Source organism: Salmo salar, chromosome ssa03 (genome assembly GCF_905237065.1).
Source record: "Salmo salar chromosome ssa03, Ssal_v3.1, whole genome shotgun sequence".
NCBI classification, from domain to species: Eukaryota; Metazoa; Chordata; class Actinopteri; order Salmoniformes; family Salmonidae; genus Salmo; species Salmo salar.
This window is the reverse complement of record NC_059444.1, coordinates 18123954-18146959: the sequence shown is the minus strand read 5'-3', so window position 1 is coordinate 18146959 and position 23006 is coordinate 18123954. Positions and strand designations below refer to the sequence as shown.

Here is a 23006-nt window from a genome sequence, read left to right as displayed (position 1 = left end):
CTGAAGTACTGTAGCTAGCTAGGCCTAGCACTGCTGAACAGAGGAGCATCATCCCAAATGTTCCTTCCTTGCTTCAGTGTTTTCATTACTTCAGTGCCACAGTGTTTTTCCACTCTACCACCAAGGCCAACAAGCAGCTAAGCTAACAGGCAGCTAGGTAGCAGCAGTCTTCTGAAGTTGAAGAAAGACAAAGACTCAAATGTTATTCCAGTGTGTTTAAGATAATGTCAGGACAGAGGAAAACACAAGTGGACAAGTTCGTCACTCACTGGTGATGATGATGATGACGATTTTCCACTGTTAGACACCGAGGCTGATTGGAACTTACGTTCTCCTTTTAGCCAGCTGAGTTATCTTGCATTTGAGATGCATCTGCTTTCAGCTGAGACAGTGTTCTATCTATGGCTGGGACGGCTTCCCTGTCTATCAGTACTGTAAGCTAGTATGAGTACTGTAAGCTAGTATCAGTACTGTAAGCTGGTATAGCTGACAGAGCAATATACTGATCCTCCACGGTGCCAAGAAGCAGGGACTCTCAAACACGCCCACCTTGCTTCTGCTGGTGTTAGTAAACAAACGAAAGATAATGTATCACAACTGTGACTATCACTGCTAAGAACAGGATGGATGTATCACAACTGTGACTACCACTGCTAAGAACAGAATGGATGTATCACAACTGTGACTATGACTGCTAAGAACAGAATGGATGTATCACAACTGTGACTACCACTGCTAAGAACAGGATGGATGTATCACAACTGTGACTATGACTGCTAAGAACAGGATGGATGTATCACAACTGTGACTACCACTGCTAAGAACAGGATGAATGTATCACAACTGTGACTACCACTGCTAAGAACAGGATGAATGTATCACAACTGTGACTACCACTGCTAAGAACAGGATGAATGTATCACAACTGTGACTACCACTGCTAAGAACAGGATGAATGTATCACAACTGTGACTACCACTGCTAAGAACAGGATGAATGTATCACAACTGTGACTACCACTGCTAAGAACAGGATGAATGTATCACAACTGTGACTACCACTGCTAAGAACAGGATGGATGTATCACAACTGTGACTACCACTGCTAAGAACAGGATGAATGTATCACAACTGTGACTACCACTGCTAAGAACAGGATGAATGTATCACAACTGTGACTACCACTGCTAAGAACAGGATGGATGTATCACAACTGTGACTACCACTGCTAAGAACAGGATGAATGTATCACAACTGTGACTACCACTGCTAAGAACAGGATGAATGTATCACAACTGTGACTACCACTGCTAAGAACAGGATGAATGTATCACAACTGTGACTACCACTGCTAAGAACAGGATGAATGTATCACAACTGTGACTACCACTGCTAAGAACAGGATGAATGTATCACAACTGTGACTACCACTGCTAAGAACAGGATGAATGTATCACAACTGTGACTACCACTGCTAAGAACAGGATGAATGTATCACAACTGTGACTACCACTGCTAAGAACAGGATGAATGTATCACAACTGTGACTACCACTGCTAAGAACAGGATGGATGTATCACAACTGTGAGAAGGCAAGCTTTTAAGAACAGAGTAGGATGCTACTGATCTAAGTCAGTTCTGTGTTAGGTAGGCCTACCTTTCAAAGTAGGCCTAACCTATCTTCTACCTGCAGCGTTTAGAACAGGGAACAGAGGAAGCCAATGATTCTGGAGGGCCATATGGCGCATGTGGTGCAACATCCTTTGTTCCAGCCCAGAACCCTAAACACCTGACTCAATTAATTGTGGTTTTGAACCAGTACTGTCAAGACAATGATTAGATGCTTAGGTGCTGCGGTGGACCAAAAGCTTTACTCAGTTCTAAACAGTCATAGTAACAGTAACCTTTAGCCTACATAGTCTGTGTGCTGAACAGTCATTTTGGCCTAGATCAGATCTATCCTAGATTAAGTGATCACAGTTAGGAAAGGGTCAGTGTAACTACCTGAATGGCAGCCCATTAGACAAATAGGCTATGTTATGTGTAGCTAAACTTCAGAGGGTCAAAGTCGTTAAGAATTATGCCCTAGCATAACAGACAGAGTGCACTGAGGCTGAGTCCTAGGGCCAGTTTCATTATGCCTTCTAATGGTCATGGTCTTTTATTTTTTATACATTTACCCCCTTTTCTCCCCAATTTTGTGGTATCTGATTGGTAGGACAGTCCTCATCGCTGCAACTCCCGTATGGACTCGGAAGAGGCGAAGGTCAAGTGCCATGTGTCCTTCGAAACACAATCCAACCAAGCCCCACTGATTCTTGACACAATGCCCACTTAATCCAGAAGCCAGCCGCACCAATGTGTCGGCGAAAACACCGTACACCTGGCGACCGTGTCAGCATGCACTGCACCCGGTTCGCCACAGGAGTCGCTAGTGCGCAACGGGACAAGGACATCCCTGCCGGCCAAACCCTCCCCTAACCCGGACGACGCTGGGCCAATTGTGCCCTGCCCCTTGGGTCTCCCGGTCGCGGCCAGCTGCGACAGAGCCTGGACTCGAACCCAGAATCTCTAGTGTCACAGCTAACACTGCGATACAGTGTCTTAGACCACTGCGCCACTTGGGAGGCCATTGGTCATGGTCTTTATGGAATGTTTGGGAAACAGATCCTGAAACTGCTTTCCGACATCAAAGGCCGTTATTCAGCCTCTTTATTTCTCCTATGACTCCAACTGTCCTACTTTTACAGGACGGAGGCTGAGGAGCTGTTTTTGTGGAGGTGGTGTCAGGAAGAAGAGGGGAGGACTGCTCTCGTGTTTTCCTCCTGTTCTCTGGCGTGACCATAATTAACACCACTGAAACGCACAGCATGCTGGGAGGGAGGGGGAGAGTGGCGAAGTCAGGCGGGTTAGCGACTCAAGCAGGCGCACGTGTGTGCGTGGTCTGCCAGGAACCCCGTTTATAAATATCCCTGCCTACACTGCTGCATCGTGTGATGCTGAGGCTCATCGTGTGGAGGCTGTGCTCTCCACAGTGTATGAGATAATCTGCTGTTTTTTTTTGAGGGAAGAAGAACCGATATTATGAGGTTATGCCCCCGTACTCTTACAAATTGAGAAAACAGATTTAAAAAAAAAGCTTTAGCCTACTTCATTTGCAGACAAATTGAAAAAGGTTTTCTTATTAGGCTTATTTGTCAACTAAATAGCCCATGCCACATCTCTGTTAATTTAATTGTATTCTCTCAGAAAACTTCCATGTGAACCTAAAGTAAATAAGTTATGAATAAGTAGAATATCTATTATTATAATTTTTTTAAATTATTGTAATAACTAACCAGCTTCATTGCAGTAATTTAGTTCAGGGCCATATTTCTGGCTATAAGGAACTGAATCTGCAGGTTAGTCATTGTTGATTTGGGAGATTGCTATAGTGGAGTGCTATAGCCTAGCAGTGATTGGTGTTGGTGGGCAGGCTGTGCTGTAGGCTTACTCCTCTGAGAAGCATTAGGCTAAACTCTGACTGTTTCACACAGTGTTCCAGCGGTAGTCTCTCAATAGTAGAGCAGTAAGGACCCTGTGTACTCTTTCACGGGATATTTCTCCTCTCTTAGCAGGGGTGGGCAACTGAGGTCCTGGAGGGCTTCATTGCTTGTTGTTTGCACACTTTTTCTCCAGGCCAGCATTAACAAACGTAATATTAACACACTGGTGTCCCGTTTGAATTTGAACAGCTGCAGTGCAAGCAGATTTAGATTTCAGATACAGTGCATTCAGAAAGTGTTCAGACCTCTTCATATCATGTCCAATCAATTGACTTGTTCCACATTTTGATACGTTACATCTTTATTGTAAAATGTATTAAATAAAACATTTTCCTCAATCTACACACAATACCCCATAATGACAAAGCGAAAACAGGTTTGTAGACATTTTTGCAAAAAAAATAACAGAAATACCTTATTTTACATAACTATTCAGACCCTTTGTTATGAGACTTGAAATTGAGCTCAGGTGCATCCTGTTTCCATTGATCATCCTTGATGTTTCTATAACTTGATTGTAGTCCACCTGTGGTAAATTCAATTGATTGGACATGATTTGGAAAGGCACACACCTGTCTATACAAGGTCCCACAGTTGACAGAACATGTCAGAGCAAAAACCAGGCCATGTGGTCAAAGGAATTGTCCGTAGAGCTCTGAGACAGGATTGTTTCGAGACACAGATTTGGGGAAGGGTACCAACACATTGCTGCAGCTCCGAGACAGGATATTCTGCAGCATTGAAGGTCCCCAAGAACACAGTGGCCTCCATCATCCTTAAATGGAAGAATTTTGGAACCACCAAGACTCTTGCTAGAGCTGGCCGCCCGGCCAAACTGCGCAATCGTGGGAGAAACCAAGAGTCCGATGATCACTCTGACAGAGCTCCAGAGTTCCTTTGTGGAGATGGGAGAACCTTCCAGAAGGACAACCAGGAATGGCTTCCGGACAAGTCTCTGAATGTCCTTGAGTGGCCCAGCCAGAGCCGATCGAACATCTCTGGAGAGACCTGAAAATAGCTGTGCAGTGACGCTCCCCATCCAACCTGACAGAGCTTGAGAGGATATGCAGAGAATAATGGGAGAAACTCCCCAAATACAGGTGCGCCAAGCTTGTAGCATCATACCCAAGAAGACTCGAGGCTGTAATTGCTGCCAAAGGTGCTTCAACAAAGTAATGAGTGAAGGGTCTGAATAGTTATGTAAATGTGATATTTCAAAAAAACAATTTTTTTAAACATTTGCTAAAGTTTCTTAAACCTGTTTTTGCTTTGTCATTATGGGGTATTGTGTGTAGATTGATGAGGGGGGGGGGGACTATTTTAGATTAAGGCTGTAACGTAAAAAAGTGGAAAAGGTCAAGGGGTCTGAATACTTTCCAAATGCACTGTACCTGCCCCAGTTCTTCTAGTAAATAAACATAACTGCTAGTGTGAATAGAGCTGGATAAGGTGACGTGCTGGCAGGCAGCAGCATTGTAAAGAAGAAGTGTCTGTGTTGAACAAACTGTCCCAAAACAGCCTCTCTCTCCAATCCCATTAGCAATATCTGTCGGCAGCAGTTAGGCCTGCTGATGGTGGGATCACATTTACGGAGTGTGTGTGTGTTCACCACTGTGAATGTGTAAGTGTGTGGAGGAGAGGGGAGGTTTGTGTGTGTGTGTGTGAGTGAGAAGAGATGGTCAGTATTCTCTCCTAAAAGAACACTGACAATCTCTCACACAGTAGCATCTATGGTTGTAGCTCACCACTAACATATCTAGTCAAGGACTTGATGGTCAGTTGAATCAGGTTGTTAAACATCTGTAGAGTTTAGGTTGATCTTTGAACTATAAATATTGATTCTCACCATCCAAAATAAGTAACACAGGCCTGCTTGTAGAGTCGTATTGGCGCAAATATGCTCTAATGGAAAAACGGGCAATTTCGGTCCAACAAACGCTTTTACAGTTTCTCTCCGTTCTTCCAAAGAGTATCAAATTCAATAGACTTACACTAGGCCCAAAATACTTTTCCTGTTGCGTAAAATGAATATTTTATTTGAATCAGTTTTCCTATTGAAAAATGAAACGTTTATTTACACGGTGGGATAGTCAAGATGTGACAGGATAGCTGAAGTGTACAAGTATAGCAGACCTATTCTGTAACAGGTCTATTGTAGTGTCTGTTGGCTGAAGACACAGCCCTGGCTGCCGTCAATATCTCCATATCTCCTCAGAGTAACACAGATCTTCCAAAGCCTTGTATTGACATTGGAAAGTATTGGCAGTTGGTAACTGTCGCTGCAATTTTTTAGTTTTTCACATAAAGACAGTCCTTAACTTTTTTTCAATTTTTTTTTTTTTTTTTACACTAATGTGTTGGGAGTTTGTGGGCGACCCCTAGAGTCTGAACATCTTTCACTGTCACTTTGATCTCACTCTTTTTCCCATCTTGCTTTTGGAGAGAGCGCCGACAAACTGTGAAGCAGAAAGTAACCTAGCAAGTTGTAAAGTATATTTTTACTACTAAAGAAGAATCGAGTGCTTAGATGATCAGTGTGATGAACCAGAAGGGAATTGGAATGTCTTTTCCTTTTGACATTTGTGAATGGAGAATCCTGACTGGTTTTGTGCCCCTCTTTTTGATGTGTGCATTGCATCCTGATTCTACGGCAACAGCACCACCTACAGTCATCTTCTACAAACTACCTTGCCATCTAAAGAGCCTCATCTACAGCTTCTAGAATCATCATCGTCGCCTCGTTTTAATAGAGGGACATTTGACTGGTACATCGTGGAAGGAACTGAACTGATATGAGTGCACTCACATTTTATTTTCATTTTATTATTACTGTATTGGACAAAACTATTGTTGTGAATGAACGTTGAAAACAAACTATTTCAACAGTAGATAATTAATTTAAATTAATTTAAACTTTAAACATTTATCACAGAGTCCTTGCTGTATTCTTCCTTCAGTAGATATTACATGTTTTTCCTTGCCTTTATTAGATAACATTGCTTTAGATAGCAGTCCCCTTTTGAACTGCAATAGACTGTATGCACATTGTACATAGTAACTCTAAAGTAGTTCCTACTGTGTGTTGCACAATATTTTGGGGGAAATAAAGGTATTATTTTATATTCTATGCTACCCCAAAATCTACCAAAGACTTTCTGGCCTAAAATCTTACCCACTCTTCTAGACTCCTTAATGTAAAAGGGGTGAGCCCATCCCTCTATCCAAAAGCACCTCTCTGGGCCTGCAGCCAATAAATAACTACCCTCCGCAAAGACCAGCCCCCCCTCAACCCCCCCCCCCCCCCCCCAACATCCGAGAGGAGAAACCTGGGAATGGCGTGTTTCTTGTGGTAACAACATCCAGATAGAGATGGTTTTAACCATGTTCAGAGAACCACACACAGAGATGAGAGGGAATGGGATCCATCCCCCCAGGGAGATGTGGTGCAAGCACATATTCAGTCAAAACCAATATCTGAAGGAAGGGTTGAGTAAATCTGTAAACAAATGGAACCATTTGGGGGAAATTAGGAGACATGCTATAGGTATCTTTTCATTATAGTGATAGGTATCTTTTCATTATAGTGAATGTACCATGAGTTTATAATGACACATGACAACCTGACACATTGTGACTCTGAATCTTCTCCTGTCTGTTGCCGATTTGTGTACAAGACCTTGGCAGATGGTAGATTTGCAAACCCTATTAAAGTCAACTGCCAGTTGAATGACTCCACACTCCGAGACTGTCGTTATTTGGGGGTTTGCAAACATCTGAGTCTTGAGAATTAGCGATGGCTCAAAGCTGATCTAACCCCCGTTGTGCGGCTCAAAGCTGATCTAACCCCCGTTGTGCGGCTCAAAGCTGATCTAACCCCCGTTGTGCGGCTCAAAGCTGATCTAACCCCCGTTGTGCGGCTCAAAGCTGATCTAACCCCCGTTGTGCGGCTCAAAGCTGATCTAACCCCCGTTGTGCGGCTCAAAGCTGATCTAACCCCCGTTGTGCGGCTCAAAGCTGATCTAACCCCCTTTGTGCGGCTCAAAGCTGACTTGTCGTTTTTATTATCAAAACATTTGTGGTCTTCATCCACTCTCAATCAGTTTAGATCTAACAAAGTGATTGAGGAAGATGCTTTACATCACCACAGTTTAAGTAGTAGTAGTAACATTGTGGACTTCATTGTAGTTTGTAATGAGTTGTGATTTTGCATGTGCAGTACTTCTCTCTCTGCATGCTACATTGGTCATTCAGCTATACTGTATGGAATTATTATTGTGTCTCAATTTGTCGCAACAATACCATTATTTAACTGAACATGGGCTCCTAGCCATGTCAGTGCAGTCATCACCAAATGTCTGGGTGCCTACTTACTGTCTAGTACGTAACACACTGACCATCATGTGTTTGGGTCCTGGGGGTGAGAAAACAAAAGGATTGTCTGCCTCTCCCAGACCCAGCAATGGATTTGAGCTCTCAGCTGATGTGGGGTTTTTCTGTTGGCCTTTGATTTATTTTTGAGGAAGAGAATGGAATGTTAGGCTAATGCGGTTATGAGAATGAAGGATTGTGTTTGGTCGAACATTCCAAACATACACTGCTGTTATGGATGTGCTCATTCTAGTCAAAGGACACTATGCATCTCCTGTGTTGATCAACCCCGGCCAACAGCTTTGCACCCCCCGCAGCAACTGGCCCAAGTCCCCCCCACTTCTCCTTCAACCAAATCCAGACAGCTAATGTTCTGAAAAGAGCTGTAAAATCTGGATCCCTACAAATCAGCTGGGCTAGACAATCTGGGCCCTGTCTTCCTAAAATTATCTGCCTCCATTGTTGAAACCCCTATTACTAGTCTGTTCAACCTCTCTTTCGTATCGTCTGAGATTCCTAAAGATTGGGAAAGCGGCTGCGGTCATCCCCTCTTCAAAGGGGGAGACACTCTAGACCCAAACTGTTACAGACCTATATCTATCCTACCCTGCCTTTCTAAAGTCTTTGAAAGCCAAGATAACAAAACAGATCACCGACCATTTCGAATCCCACCGTACCTTCTCCGCTATGCAATCTAGTTTCCAAGCTGGTCATGGGTGCACCTCAGCCACGCTCAAGGTCCTAAACGATATCATAACCGCCATCGATAAAAGACAGTACTGTGCAGCCGTCTTCATCGACCTGTCCAAGGCTCTCGACTCTGTTAATCACCGTATTCTTATCGGCAGACTCAACAGCCTTGGCTTCTCTAATGACTGCCTCACCTGGTTCACCAACTACTTCTCAGAGTTCAGTGTGTCAAATCGGAGGGCCTGTTGTCCGGACCTCTGGCAGTCTCTATGAGGGTGCTCAGGGTTCAATTCTCTGGCCGACTCTTTTCTCTGTATATATCAATGATGTCACTCTTGCTGCGGGTGATTCTTTGATCCACCTCTACGCAGACGACACCATTCTGTATACATTTGGCCCTTCTTTGGACACTGTGTTAACAAACCTCCAAACGAGCTTCAACTCCATACAACACTCCTTCCGTGGCCTCCAACTGCTCTTAAATGCAAGTAAAACTAAATGCATGCTCTTCAACCGATCGGTGCTCGCGCCCGCCCGACTAGCATCACTACTCTGGATGGTTCTGACTTAGAATACGTGGACAACTACAAATACCTAGGTGTCTGGTTAGACTGTAAACTCTCCTTCCAGACTCACATTAAGCTTCTCCAATCCAAGGTTAAATCTAGAATCAGCTTCCTATTTCGCAACAAAGCCTCCTTCACTCATGAATTGTTATATTTTTATTTAACCAGGTAAGCTAGTTAAGAACAAGTTCTCATTTACAACTGCGACCTGGCCAAGATAAAGCAAAGCAGTGCGACACAAATAACAACACAGAGTTACACATGGAATAAACAAGCTTACAAACATATCCTCGTAAAACTGACTATCCTACCGATCCTTGACTTCGGCAATGTCATTTACAAAATAGCCTCCAACACTCTACTCAGCAAATTGGATGTCATCTATCACAGTGCCATCCGTTTTGTCACTAAAGCCCCATATACTACCCACCACTGCGACTTGTATGCTCTGGTCGGCTGGCCCTCGCTTCATATTCATCGCTAAACCCACTGGCTCCAGGTCATCTATAAGTCTTTGCTAGGTAAAGATCCGCCTTATCTTAGCTCTCTGGTCACCATAGCAACACCCACCCGTAGCACGCGCTCCAGCAGGTATATTTCACTGGTCATCCCCAATGCCAATTCATCCTTTGGCCGCCTTTTTTTCCAGGTCTCTGCTGCCAATGACTGGAACGAATTGCAAAAATCACTGAAGTTGGAGACTTATACTTCCCTCACTAACTTTAAGCGTCAGCTGTCAGAGCAGCTTACCAATCACTGCAGCTGTACACAGCCCATCTGTAAATGGCCCATCCAACCAACTACCTACCTCATCCCCATATTTGTTTTTGTTTTTCTGCTCTTTTGCACACCAGTATTTCTACTTGCACATCCTCATCTGCACATATCACTCCAGTGTAAATTGCTAAATTGTAATTACTTCGCCACTATTGGCCTATTTATTGCCTTACCTCCTTATTTCATTTGCACACACTGTATACAGATTGTTCTATTGTTTGTTTATCCCATGTGTAACTCTGTTGTTTTTGTCGCACTGCTTTGCTTTATCTTGGCCTGGTCACAGTTGTAAATGAGAACTTGTTCTCAACTGGCCTACCTGGTTAAATAAAGATGAAATTAAAAAATCATAAAAAGATCCATGGAGAATAAATGTCTAATAAAGAGGTAGCCTGTTAAGGAGAAAGACATGGTATTTATTAGGAGGAATCAGCTTCCTCAGACAGAGGAAGAGGGGGGAGAGAGAATGAGGTGTGTGTGTGTGTGTGTGTGTGTGGACGGACTTATCTGACTTAGTGACTTTTGCTTTGAGTAATTGAATCAAAACTGTAGGTCACTGACCGTAAACATGTGCATTATATCATCCAGTCTCTAGGCGCTGGTTGAATGTCAGGTGAAAAACTACTGAACTCTGTGCTGACATCATGTACCTACACTACAAACTCACTCTACAACCCCCGCACCAAACAACCCCCCCACCAAACAACCCCCGCACCAAACAACCCCCCCACCAAACAACCCCCGCACCAAACAACCCCCCCCACCAAACAACCCCCCCACCAAACAACCCCCCCACCAAACAACCCCCCCACCAAACAACCCCCGCACCAAACAACCCCCCCCCACCAAACAACCCCCCCACCAAACAACCCCCCCACCAAACAACCCCCCCACCAAACAACCCCCGCACCAAACAACCCCCCACCAAACAACCCCCGCACCAAACAACCCCCGCACCAAACAACCCCCCACCAAACAACCCCCGCACCAAACAACCCCCCCCACCAAACAACCCCCGCACCAAACAACCCCCCCACCAAACAACCCCCGCACCAAACAACCCCCCCACCAAACAACCCCCCACCAAACAACCCCCCCACCAAACAACCCCCCCACCAAACAACCCCCGCACCAAACAACCCCCGCACCAAACAACCCCCCCACCAAACAACCCCCCCACCAAACAACCCCCGCACCAAACAACCCCCCCACCAAACAACCCCCGCACCAAACAACCCCCGCACCAAACAACCCCCCCACCAAACAACCCCCCACCAAACAACCCCCCCACCAAACAACCCCCCCACTCTACAACCCCCGCACCAAACAACCCCCGCACCAAACAACCCCCCCCCCACCAAACAACCCCCGCACCAAACAACCCCCCCACTCTACAACCCCCCCCACCAAACAACCCCCCACTCTACAACCCCCCACCAAACAATCAGAGTGTTGCAGGGCAGATGGGACAAAAGGCCCCCACAGCTGGTTGGTTGGCATAGCCCTGTTGAGGGGGGTGGGTAAGGGTATTGTGTGTGTGTGTGTGTGGGGGGGGTTAAGACTGTAGTCCAGGGGGTGATTATAGTCATTTGTATTGGCTTGAGGAGAGTCTGGTATTACTGTGTATAGTACTGGCTCTGACCCCCTCCTGCTCCTTAATTACTGTGTGTGTGTGTGTGTGTGTGTGTGTGTGTGTGTGTGTGTGTGTGTGTGTGTGTGACTGCAGACAGTGTGGTGGCAGACTGCGGCCTCGTATGTATGGGCCCTGCCACTGACCCACCCACTTCTAATGAGAGTTTCCTGTTGTCATGCTGTTTTACACTTCCTCTGTCTCCCATAACATTCATAGTTATATAATCCTCTCATGTTTACATTATAATATAGGTGATCTACAGGGTCCTTTGGCTCTAAGATCTAGCCGTGACCATATCTATAGTAAATACTTGAGGAAATGGGGCCTGGGAGAGTTTCTGTTCATTCAGACGTCCTGCTGTGGATGACCCTGCAGTGTTTCCCCTATGTATTTTCATGTAGGCGTGTTGCAGAGGCCCCTGAATCTGCATCCGGGGCTAACCAAACAAATTTATTCCATTGAAACTAATTTCATTGAAGAAAAATGAAAAATGTAAGCGGGATCAATGGGCAAGGTAGCCCGCCTAATTTATAATAAGGGGAAACACTGTCCCTCCTTATTAACCACTAGGGACTACAATGGTTTGGTTTATTCTCCTGGAGTGTCTTACCATTAGATGATGAAATGGGTCCCCACGGTTACCCCGCGGCCAGTGGTGTGTTTCGCCTGGAGCTGGGACTCTGTGTCATTGCTCGATTGAATTATGTAAATATTCCTGTGCAGATTGCTGTGGGAGTCCCCAGACCCCTAATGTGATTATATTACTGAATAGAGGGAAGCAGGCTCGCCTCAGGTCTTTTTAATAATTAGTGATTCGGGTGGATAAAGTTGGAGATATTGGATTCAGGCATGTGTATATGAAACAATTATTACTGATATGATGGGGAGTGTGGGGGTGGAGAAAGTCACATGTTGTTTGCAGATTGTGATTACATTTTGTTGTAGTAACAACCCTCCTAATTTCAGTGATTGAGGGGATTCACAAATTTAAAAACAGTAGCATCCAAAGGTGCCTCTGATAATTTACATTTCCATAGTAGCAAATTGAGGTACCACAACCCCATTCAATCCAGAAACAAAAGCAAAACCAACAACAAAGACCCCGTCACACCCTCCGTCCAGGCAGTGCCACCACTTGAAAATGACAAAGTAAACTACAAATTGTCCCTTTAAATTGAACTCATCAGTCTACTCTTATCTTTAGTAAGCCAGACATTAGGGTGTGTTTTTGGTTTGACTGAGTCTGTCCAGGTGTCTGCTCCTCATCGCTCCCTCAGACACCCCTCCCTCTCCCTCAGTAATGTGTGACGTGTCGCAGGCAGCGCTGCCTCAAGATCAAAGCAGACACACATACACATACGGTGGGGCTAGAAAACTGGTTGGTCACTGCAATTTCCCTGTCCATCAGCGGGCACACCTACAGCCCTCTCTCCCTGATGCCACTGTAATGAGTTTTATTGATGTTAGCCCAAAATTTCACTTCAATCTTTTTCCCGTGAAGTTCCCTGAGGTTCTGGTCAAGGCTGAGTGCTTCAGTCTATACTTCACTGCACTCTCTATTTCACTCTACACTCTCTCGATCTCTCGCTCTCCTTCTCTGTCATTCATTCCCTTTCTCTTTCTTTCTGGCCCTCTGTCTCTCTGTGTGTGTGGTGAAAAAAAGCACACCACTGGTGGCAGTGTCAGCACTTTCTCGTGTGTGTGTGTGTGTGTGTGTGTGTGTGTGTGTGTGTGTGTGTGTGTGTGTGTGTGTCTGTCTGAGGGAGAGGAGGAGAGAGAGTGAGTTGGAATAGTCTGACTCCTCTCACTAACAGACATCTTATCCTTCATAACACCTCTGATATTAGGGCAAAATGTACTGTGTGCTTTTGTACTCAGTCCTTCTTCCTTTGACTAACGCCATATTTCTCTGTGTTTAAGTGTGTGTGATTTGCGTTTGTGTGTGTGTTTTTTAATTTAGAATTTTTATTATTATTATTACTATTTATTTTTTAATTTATTTGTAATAATGACAATTACAACAATACTGAATGAACACTTATTTTAACTTAATATAATACATCAATAAAATCAATTTAGCCTCATAAATAATGAAACATGTTCAATTTGGTTTAATTAATGCAAAAACAAAGTGTTGGAGAAGAAAGTAAAAGTGCAATATGTGCCATGTAAGAAAGCTAACGTTTAAGTTCCTTGCTCAGAACATGAGAACATATGAAAGCTGGTGGTTCCTTTTAACATGAGTCTTCAATATTCCCAGGTAAGACGTTTTAGGTTGTAGTTATTATAGGAATTGTAGGACTATTTCTCTCTATACGATTTGTATTTCATATACCTTTGACTATTGGATGTTCTTATAGGCACTTTAGTATTGCCAGTGTAACAGTATAGCTTCCGTCCCTCTCCTCGCTCCTACCTGGGCTCGAACCAGGAACACATCGACAACAGCCACCCTCGAAGCAGCGTTACCCATGCAGAGCAAGTGACGTTTGAAACGCTATTAGCACGCACCCCGCTAACTAGCTAGCCATTTCACATGGGTTACACCAGCCTAATCTTGGGAGTTGATAGGCTTGAAGTCATAAACAGCGCAATGCTTCAAGCATAGCAAAGAGCTGCTGGCAAAGCACACGAAAGTGCTGTTTGAATGAATGCTTACGAGCCTGCTGGTGCCTACCATCGCTCAGTCAGACTGCTCGATCAAGTCATAGACTTAATTATAACATAATAACACACAGAAATACGAGCCTTAAGTCATTAATATGGTCGAATCCGGAAACTATCACGTTTATTCTTTCAGTGTAATACGGAACCGTTCCGTATTTTATCTAACGGGTGGCATCCATAAGTCAAAATATTCCTGTTACATTGCACAACCTTCAATGTTATGTCATAATTACTAGAATTCTGGCAAATTAGTTCGCAACAAGCCAGGCGGCCCAAACTGTTGCATATACCCTGACTCTGCGTGCAATGAACGCAAGAGAAGTGACACAATTTCACCTGGTTAATATTGCCTGCTAACCTGGATTTCTTTCAGCTAAATATGCAGGTTTAAAAATATATACTTCTGTGTATTGATTTTAAGAAAGGCATTGATGTTTATGGGTAGGTACAGTCGTGCAACGATTGTGCTTTTTTCGCAAATGCGCTTTTGTTAAATCATCCCCCGTTTGGCAAAGTCGGCTGTCTTTGTTAGGAAGAAATAGTCTTCACAGTTCGCAACGAGCCAGGCGGCCCAAACTGCTGCATATACCCTGACTCTGTTGCAAGAGAAGTGACACATTTTCCCTAGTTAAAAGAAATTCATGTTAGCAGGCAATATTAACTAAATATGCAGGTTTAAAAATATATACTTGTGTATTGATTTTAAGAAAGGCATTGATGTTTATGGTTAGGTACACATTGGAGCAACGTGTACCTAAGCGATTATATGCAACGCAGGACAGGCTAGATAAACTAGTAATATCATCAACCATGTGTAGTTAAGTAGTGATTTATGATTGATTGATTGTTTTTTATAAGATAAGTTTAATGCTAGCTAGCAACTTACCTTGGCTTCTTACTGCATTCGCGTAACAGGCAAGCTCCTCGTGGAGTGCAATGTAAAGCAGGTGGTTAGAGCGTTTCGTTCTGCCCCTGAACAAGGCAGTTAACCCACCGTTCCTAGGCCGTTATTGAAAATAAGAATGTGTTCTTAACTGACTTGCCTAGTTAAAAAAAATTTATCGGCCAAATCGGCATCCAAAAATACCGATTTCCGATTGTTATGAAAACTTGAAATCGGCCCTAATTAATCGGCCATTCCGATTTAATCGGTCGACCTCTACTCAACAGACAAGTACATGCATGTCTCCCAGCTCTTTATGTTGTTGCTATGACCTGATGTCACCTGATCTCCTAACGCAATTGGTCCGTCTGTGTTTCAGATCTGCTGCCTCCAGTCGGGCGAACAAAGGAGGGGAGACGAGGCTGATCCTTCCCACAATCCTTCAGCCACTGGGCCTACTGATCCGGACCACTGCACTGCTCTGCCTTCTCTCTCCCCCCCCCCCCACCCTAAGGCAGGCAGGCTGTGGGGCAGTAGGATCAGGGCAGCAGTAAGGGCTGATTGATGCTCTGTGGGGATGAGACCTGGCTGTTGAAGGCCAGTGGAGACGGCTCCCATTCTCCGCTCGCCTGGCTTTATGTGCGTGTCTGCAGGCTGCCCTACGTGCAGCAGCAGCAGAGCCACCCCCCGCGTCAGCCACGGCGGCCACCCCGAGCCATCCAGACATGCCCACCGAGACCCTGCCGTCGCTGGCAGATAGCAAACCCACCGGCCCCGGGGCGGCCTTTGTCTCCGCTGTCCCCCTGCGCATACTCAACAAGGGACCCGAGTACTTCCGGCGCCAGGTGGAGACCAATCCTAAGCGGCTGAGCGCCGTGGAGCGGCTGGAGGCGGACAAGTCCAAGTACGTGAAGAGCCAGGAGGTCATCAACGCTAAGCAGGAGCCTGTCAAGCCCCAGCTGCTGGCCAAGCCACCTGTCTGCCCCGCCGTGGCCAAGAGAGGGGCGAATGGTGGCGGTTGTGGTGGGGTGGCCCTCAAGACATTCAATAACAACTCCAAGTCGGACACGTGCGCCACCACCAGCAAACGGGAGAACCTTAACCTGGAGATACTCAAGAACCTCCTGAACAGCTCCGGTTCGGTCTCTGAGGGCCACGCTAAGAGCGCTACTCTAAAGCCTGGGGCCAGGAGCTTGGCCCCCCACCGCTCCACCCCCACACCCACCACAGACTGCACTGAGCCCACCAGCCTCCGTTCCGTCGCCAAGTCCCTTAAGGTGCCTCCGCCTGCACCCGGCCGACGGAGCCCCCAGGGGGGGAACCTGAACCTCAGTCGCCGGCTGCTGGAGGAGCGGGGCGAGGGCAATCGCTCACCACTCCATGCCTCCCACAGCTCATCCGACATCCGCAGGCTGTGCAACGGTAAACCTCTAAGGGCGGCCCGAAGCAGCAGCAGCTCCGCACCTCCCTTACCCCCCAAGCCCAGTACCAAAGTCCTTGCCCCCCTCTGCGACAATGCCCCTCAGACCCCTGAGAGGGAGCCTGCACCGCCCTCCTCTGCCACCCCAGCTGAGCAGTTGGAGCTAGAGTTGGGGAGCTCGTTGGCCCGCCGGCCCTCTCTGCACCGCTCCAAGTCGGACCTGAGCGACCGGTATGCGCGGGCAGGCGCCGACGTGGAACGCTTCTTTAACTACTGTGGGCTGGACCCTGAGGAGCTGGAGAGCGTGGGCGTGGAGAGCTTTGCTCGCGCCAACTCCGACATAATCTCCCTCAACTTCCGCAGCGCCAGCATGATCAGCTCGGACTGTGATCAATCACGGCATAGCAACGAGGACATGACGGACGAGGAGGAAGACGTGAGCGAACGCGTGCCGTACGGAATCTCGGCCGTGGAACGAAACGCCCGCGTCATCAAATGGCTGTACAGCATCAAACATGCGCGCGAGTCGCAGAAAGTGTCTCATGTCTAAAAGAGAAGAAAGAAACAAACTATTAGACGATCCTTGCAACAAAACAAAAAAAGACTTCCGATGGAATGAATGTCTTTGGACACTCTGAATCTCTGAATGTCAAAGTATTGACTGGCAAGACGCCCTTGAATGGATCTTGCGGTCACTTTTGCATTCAGTGTTTGTTGTCCTCTGAATCTGCATGGCTCCTCCCACCCACCCGCCACTGCGGCCTCCAGCTAAAGCAACAGGTTTAGGAAAAGATTGCCTTTTTCAAGATGGCAGCAGTTCAGTTCCGTCTCTTCGAGCAGTACAGCTCTCTCTCATTGTTTTGCTTTCTGTCTGTTTAGACCAGCACAATGATGCCAGCTCTTTTTAGATGTGTCTTCTTAATGTCCTTTCTTTCTGAACAACACTGAGCCTGGAAGCCATACGGGTGTGAATGCAGCGCTTCAGTGTGTAACCAGTCTTTAGTCTGATAATTCTGAGCTTTGAGTGTCTATAGAAAAAAACTCCCTTGAAAAAAGGGCTGTGAAAGCATGGTACAGTCCAAACCTGCTTCACCCCTTTGGTACCAGGAGAGTTTGTTTGGTACATTCCAGACCCTGCCCCCTTCCCGGGGAAACCCCAGATTTATCCCCTCCTTTCAGTGTTACTATGGTGATAGCATTCAGGCAGTATCATGAAATCATTCAGCATTACGTGGTTTTTGCTTCTGTTTAGTTTGTTGTCCATAACATTCTCATTGGCAGTTTGATTTTGTGGTACTTGCTTTTCTTTAAGATATGTGTAAATGCTGTAAGAAAATGTATATAATTTCAAAACTGTTAGATGTTTGTCAGAGGGTGCCTGTTAAGCTAATTTACTACATTGTTCAGTCTTCTCTCTGGGCTTGACTGTGAGACTGCGTCAAACCCAGTTCATGATCAAAGTTTTACGACGTTATGATGACATACACTACCGTTCAAAAGTTTGGGGTCACTTAGAAATGTCCTTGTTTTTGAAAGAAAAGCCCAAAATGTTTGTCCATTAAAATAACATCAAATTGATCAGAAATACAGTGTGGGACATTGTTAATGTTGTAAATTACTATTGTAGCTGGAAATGGCTGATTTTTAATGGAATATCTACATAGGCGTACAGAGGTCCATTATCAGCAACCATCACTCCTGTGTTCCAATGGCACGTTGTGTTAGCTAATCCAAGTTTATCATTTTAAAAGGCTAATTGATCATTAGAAAACCCTTTTGCAATTGTTAGCACAGCTGAAACCTGTTGTGTTGATGAAAGAAGCAATAAAACTGGCCTTCTTTAGACTAGTTGAGTATCTGGAGCATCAGCATTTGTGGGTTCGATTACAGGCTCAAAATGTCCAGAAACAAAGCACTTTCTTCTGAAACTCGTTAGTCTATTCTTGTTCTGAGAAATTAAGGGTATTCCATACAAGAAATTGCCAAGAAACTGAAGATCTCGTAATACTCCCTACACAGAACAGCGCAGATGGGCTCTAACCAGAATAGAAAGGAGTGGGAGGCCCCGGTGCACAACTGAGCAAGAGGACAAGTATATTAGAGTCTAGTTTGAGAAACAAACGCCTCGCAAGTCCTCAACTGGCCGCTTCATTAAGTAGTACCCGGAAAACACCAGTCTCAACGTCAACAGTGAAGAGGCGACTCCGGGATGCTGGCCTTCTAGGCAGAGTTGCAAAGAAAAAGCCATATCTCAGACTGGCCAATAAAAAGAAAAGATTAAGATGGGCAAAAGAACACAGACACTGGACAGAGGAATTCTGCCTAGAAGGCCAGCATCCCAAAGTCGCCTCTTCGCTGTTGACGTTGAGACTGGTGTTTTGCAGGTACTATTTGATGAAGCTGCCAGTTGAGGTCTTGTGAGGCGTCTGTTTCTCAAACTAGACACTAATGTACTTGTCCTCTTGTTCACTTGTGCACCGGGGCCTCCCACTCTTTTTATTCTGGTTAAAGCCAGTTTGCGCTGTTCTGTGAAGGGAATAGTACACAGCATTGTACGAGATCTTCAGTTTCTTGGCAATTTCTCACATGGAATAGCCTTCATTTCTCAGAACAAGAATAGACTGACAAGTTTCAGAAGGAAGTTCTTTGTTTGTAGCCATTTTGGGCCTGTAATCAAACCCACAAATGCTGATGTGCCAGATACTCAACTAGTCTAAAGAAGGCCAGTTTTAATGATTCTTTTAAATCAACACAACAGTTTTCAAAAGAGTTTTCTAGTGATCATTTAGCCTTTTAAAATGATACACTTGGATTAGCTAACACAACGTGCCATTGGAACAGAGGAGTGATGGTTGCTGATAATGGGCCTCTGTACGCCTATGCAGATATTCCATAAAAAATAAAAATCAGCCTTTTCCAGCTACAATAGTCATTAACAACATTACCGATGTCTACACTGTATTTCTGATCAATTTGATGTTATTTTAATCGACAAGTGACCCCAAACTTTTGAACGGTAGTGTACATGTTCAGTATATTGGAGTTTGAACTGTTTTGGTACTCAGTACTTCAAAATGAAGGCAATGAATTGCGTTCATTTTCATTTATTTTGCATTATTTCAATAAATGGCTTGTTTTGCCGTCTACTTCGAAAAGTTTTGAGTATTATTTCATAAAAATGTGGATTCGGCATTTTCAGCCACACCCATTGCTGACAGGTGTATAAAATCGAGCACACAGCCACGTGATCTCCATAGACAAACATTGGCAGTAGAATGGCCTTACTGAAGAGCTCAGTGACTTTCAACGTGGCATCGTCATAGGATGCCACCTTTCCAAGTCAGTTCGTCAAATTTCTGCCCTACTAGAGCTGCCCCAGTCAACTGTAAGTGCTGTTATTGTGAAGTGGAAACACCTAGGCACAACAACAGCTCAGCCGCGAAGTGGTAGGCCACACAAGCTCACAGAACGGGACTGCCGAGTGCTGAAGCGCATAGCGCGTAAAATCATCTGTCCTCGGTTGCAACACTCACTACCGAGTTCCAAACTGCCTCTGGAAGCAAGATCAGCACAATAACTGTTTGTTGGGACCTTCATGAAATGGGTTTCCATGGCTGGGCAGCCACACACAAGTCTAAGATCACCTTGCAGTGGAAACGCGTTCTCTGGAGTGATGAATCACGCTTAACCATCTGGCAGTCCGACGGACAAATCTGGGTTTGGCGGATGCTAGGAGAACGCTACCTGCCGCAATGCATAGTGCCAACTGTAAAGTTTGGTGGAGGAGGAATAATGGTCTGGGGCTGTTTTTCATGGTTCGGGCTAGGCCCCTTAGTACCAATGAAGGGAAATCTTAACACTACAGCATACAATGACATTCTAGACGATTCTGTGCTTCCAACTTTGTGGCAGCAGTTTGGGAAAGGCCCTTTCCTATTTCAGCATGACAGTGCTCCCGTGCACAAAGTGAGGTCCATACAGAAATGGTTTGTTGAGAAACTTGACTGGCCTGCACAGAGACCTGACCTCAACCCCATCTAACGCCGACTGCGAGCCAGGCCTAATCACCCAACGACAGTGCCTGACCTCACTAATGCTTTTGTGGCTGAATGGAAGCATGTTCCTACATGTAGTGGAAAGCCTTCCCAGAAGAGTGGAGGCTGTTATAGCGGCAAATGGGGGCCAACTCCATATCAATGCCCATGACTTTTGGTCATGTAGCTTATTTGATGATAAAACGGTGCGCTTTATTCATTTTCTGTCCTGCAATATGTATGGTTACTGCAGGGCATTGCATTTAAGGGTTACCATTACGTAATCCATCTAACTGCTCTACAGTGCATCAATTTGACTTGCATATGCGCCTAATATTTTGCTATGCGACCTGTAATTTTTATTGAGGAACAATTAAGGATTCTAGCTTTACTACCTCAATTATTTTGCATTGTGCTCCTAAATACATTTTTTGTGCACCTACATTTTTCAATGTAGACGCACACATGCTCCTTGCAAAAAAAGGTCAGTGTACAGCACTGACCATGTGAGTGGAGTCTGTTGATGTTAGTTCATAGTTCCGAGGATACCAATATCACCTTCCTTGGGCGGTCCTAGAAAGCAAAAACCTGTCAAGATTAATTTTCCATGCTTCTGTGTATCGCTTCACTAACTGTACAAGGAACCTGAGCTAGTGTGTAAAACTGTATGGCACTTGCAACGCCAGGATTGTGGGTTTGATTCCCAGGGCTATCCATGCATAAAAATGTATGCAGTGCACGCATGACTGTGTTGCTTTGGAATAAAGCGTCTGCTCAATGGCATATTACTATCTCCACTCTCCATGTTCCAGGTTTACAAGGCTGTGGGAAATGTTAGAAGAGTGATATGTCTGGGTAATGCAGCAGTTTCTTTACATAATTGTCCCTCTCCGGCTCAGAGAAGAAGTGACCTAATCAGTGGCGACCCGTCATTCAGGGCCGCATACAAATATGGTATCTTTTTTGCTTTCTTGAGTAAAGCAGCTCCAAAATGCAGGTGTTTCAGCCTAGCTCAGTGCTTTCTGTGGTGGTGGGGCAGCCAGCAGAAAATACGGTGCGTAGGGGTTGGTAATGTTCTCTAGTTGCACTGTGATTGGCTCAGTGTTCTGTCACTCATGGGGACACTAAGTCACTGCCAAATCTAAGCTCCTTGGGCGCTGCCTTAGAGTTACATTAGAAGTGCCCATCCAAGAAGGCTCAAGGTCATTGGCCACAGATAAAATGACGTCAAATCACGTTATATCTAATGTAGCTTTGATTGGACTGATCATCTAAACATCAGAGTTTCAAAATCTTAGCATGCAGTCATTATCATGAATCAAGTTGACAATCTACTGGCAAATCCCTTTTAATCCTTGTCATATGAAGAGAAATTATAGATAATATATCGGTGCTCATCAGCCATTGGACATAAACATTACACAACAAGTTTGAAATCGCATATTCAACAATGAGTGCTTTGGAAGGAATCAGTGGCTCACTGCAAGCATTGCAAAGCAATCACTAGCCGGCTATTCAATGGAGTGGCTGTGTGGTCCCAAGTCTGGGTTTATTAAGGTCTTTTTTCCAAGCTTAAAATTATAAACATTCAACATTGGCCATGCTGTCAATCCAGCATGATTTCTGCAGCGCTCAAAACAACTCTTAACTCGGATCTGGGAAATCTGACTTCAGTGAGTTGAAGACAACTGGGAACTTGGGAAAAAACTAGCTCTGACTGGGAAAATACGAACGGTCATCCAACTTGGAATTGGGCCTCTTTCTAGAGCTATGACCTGAAGATTGTCGACTTGATTCATGATTCGCCAGTTTTTTGTCATAGTTCCCAGTTGTCCTGAAAGCACCATAAATCCAGACAATGCCAGACTTTGATGACAAAATTTGCCCACAAACGACTGCCGCGCCACCCTCCTGTTCAAGTGAGCACAGTACAACAAGGTGAGTCCAAACATCTCTTGTATGCTGCTGCATAAATTATGTAATATGCCAGGGAGATATGTGTACTGTAGCTAAGAAAGTAATACTAAGTGTATGTTGTGTAGTAAGGTGTTAGTAGCCCATGTGCCTCACCCTTATAATTTTGTCTATTTTCCCCTCTTAATTTCGCCTACTGTTCTGACTTGGTGGTGCACATGTAGCCTATAACCTGTTTTAGAGAAATGTAATCATTAAATATTGTAAGAGCTTTCATTGTCTGCTTATACGCTCCCTATATTTATCCGACGGTTCTGACTTGGTGTACAGGGAGAACACTGTAAGAACTGCCCATGTTCTGAATTCTGTCGCTGTACATTTCAAAAGTGCTGAACAAATAGTTGTATTGACTACGTCCGTCCTAACTCGTTCGTTAATGTCTTAATCGAAATGACGGATTGCCTCTTATCCTCTTGTCATCCCCTTATGCAATGGATTGTACATCTCAAT

The 23006-nt window shown here is 45.0% G+C and overlaps 1 protein-coding gene across 1 annotated transcript in view; it reads left to right on the top strand.

Moving 5' to 3' along the window:
* LOC106599160 (protein FAM110B) overlaps window positions 1–18175 on the top strand; it is a 45780-nt gene extending 27605 nt beyond the window's left edge. Inside the window, exon 2 of the mRNA XM_014190275.2 lies at window positions 15508–18175. Coding sequence (XP_014045750.1) covers window positions 15854–17098 — 1245 coding nt within the window. The 5' untranslated portion in view covers window positions 15508–15853 and the 3' untranslated portion in view covers window positions 17099–18175. The remainder of the gene's footprint in view (window positions 1–15507) is intronic.
* The last annotated feature ends 4831 nt before the right edge of the window (window positions 18176–23006 follow it).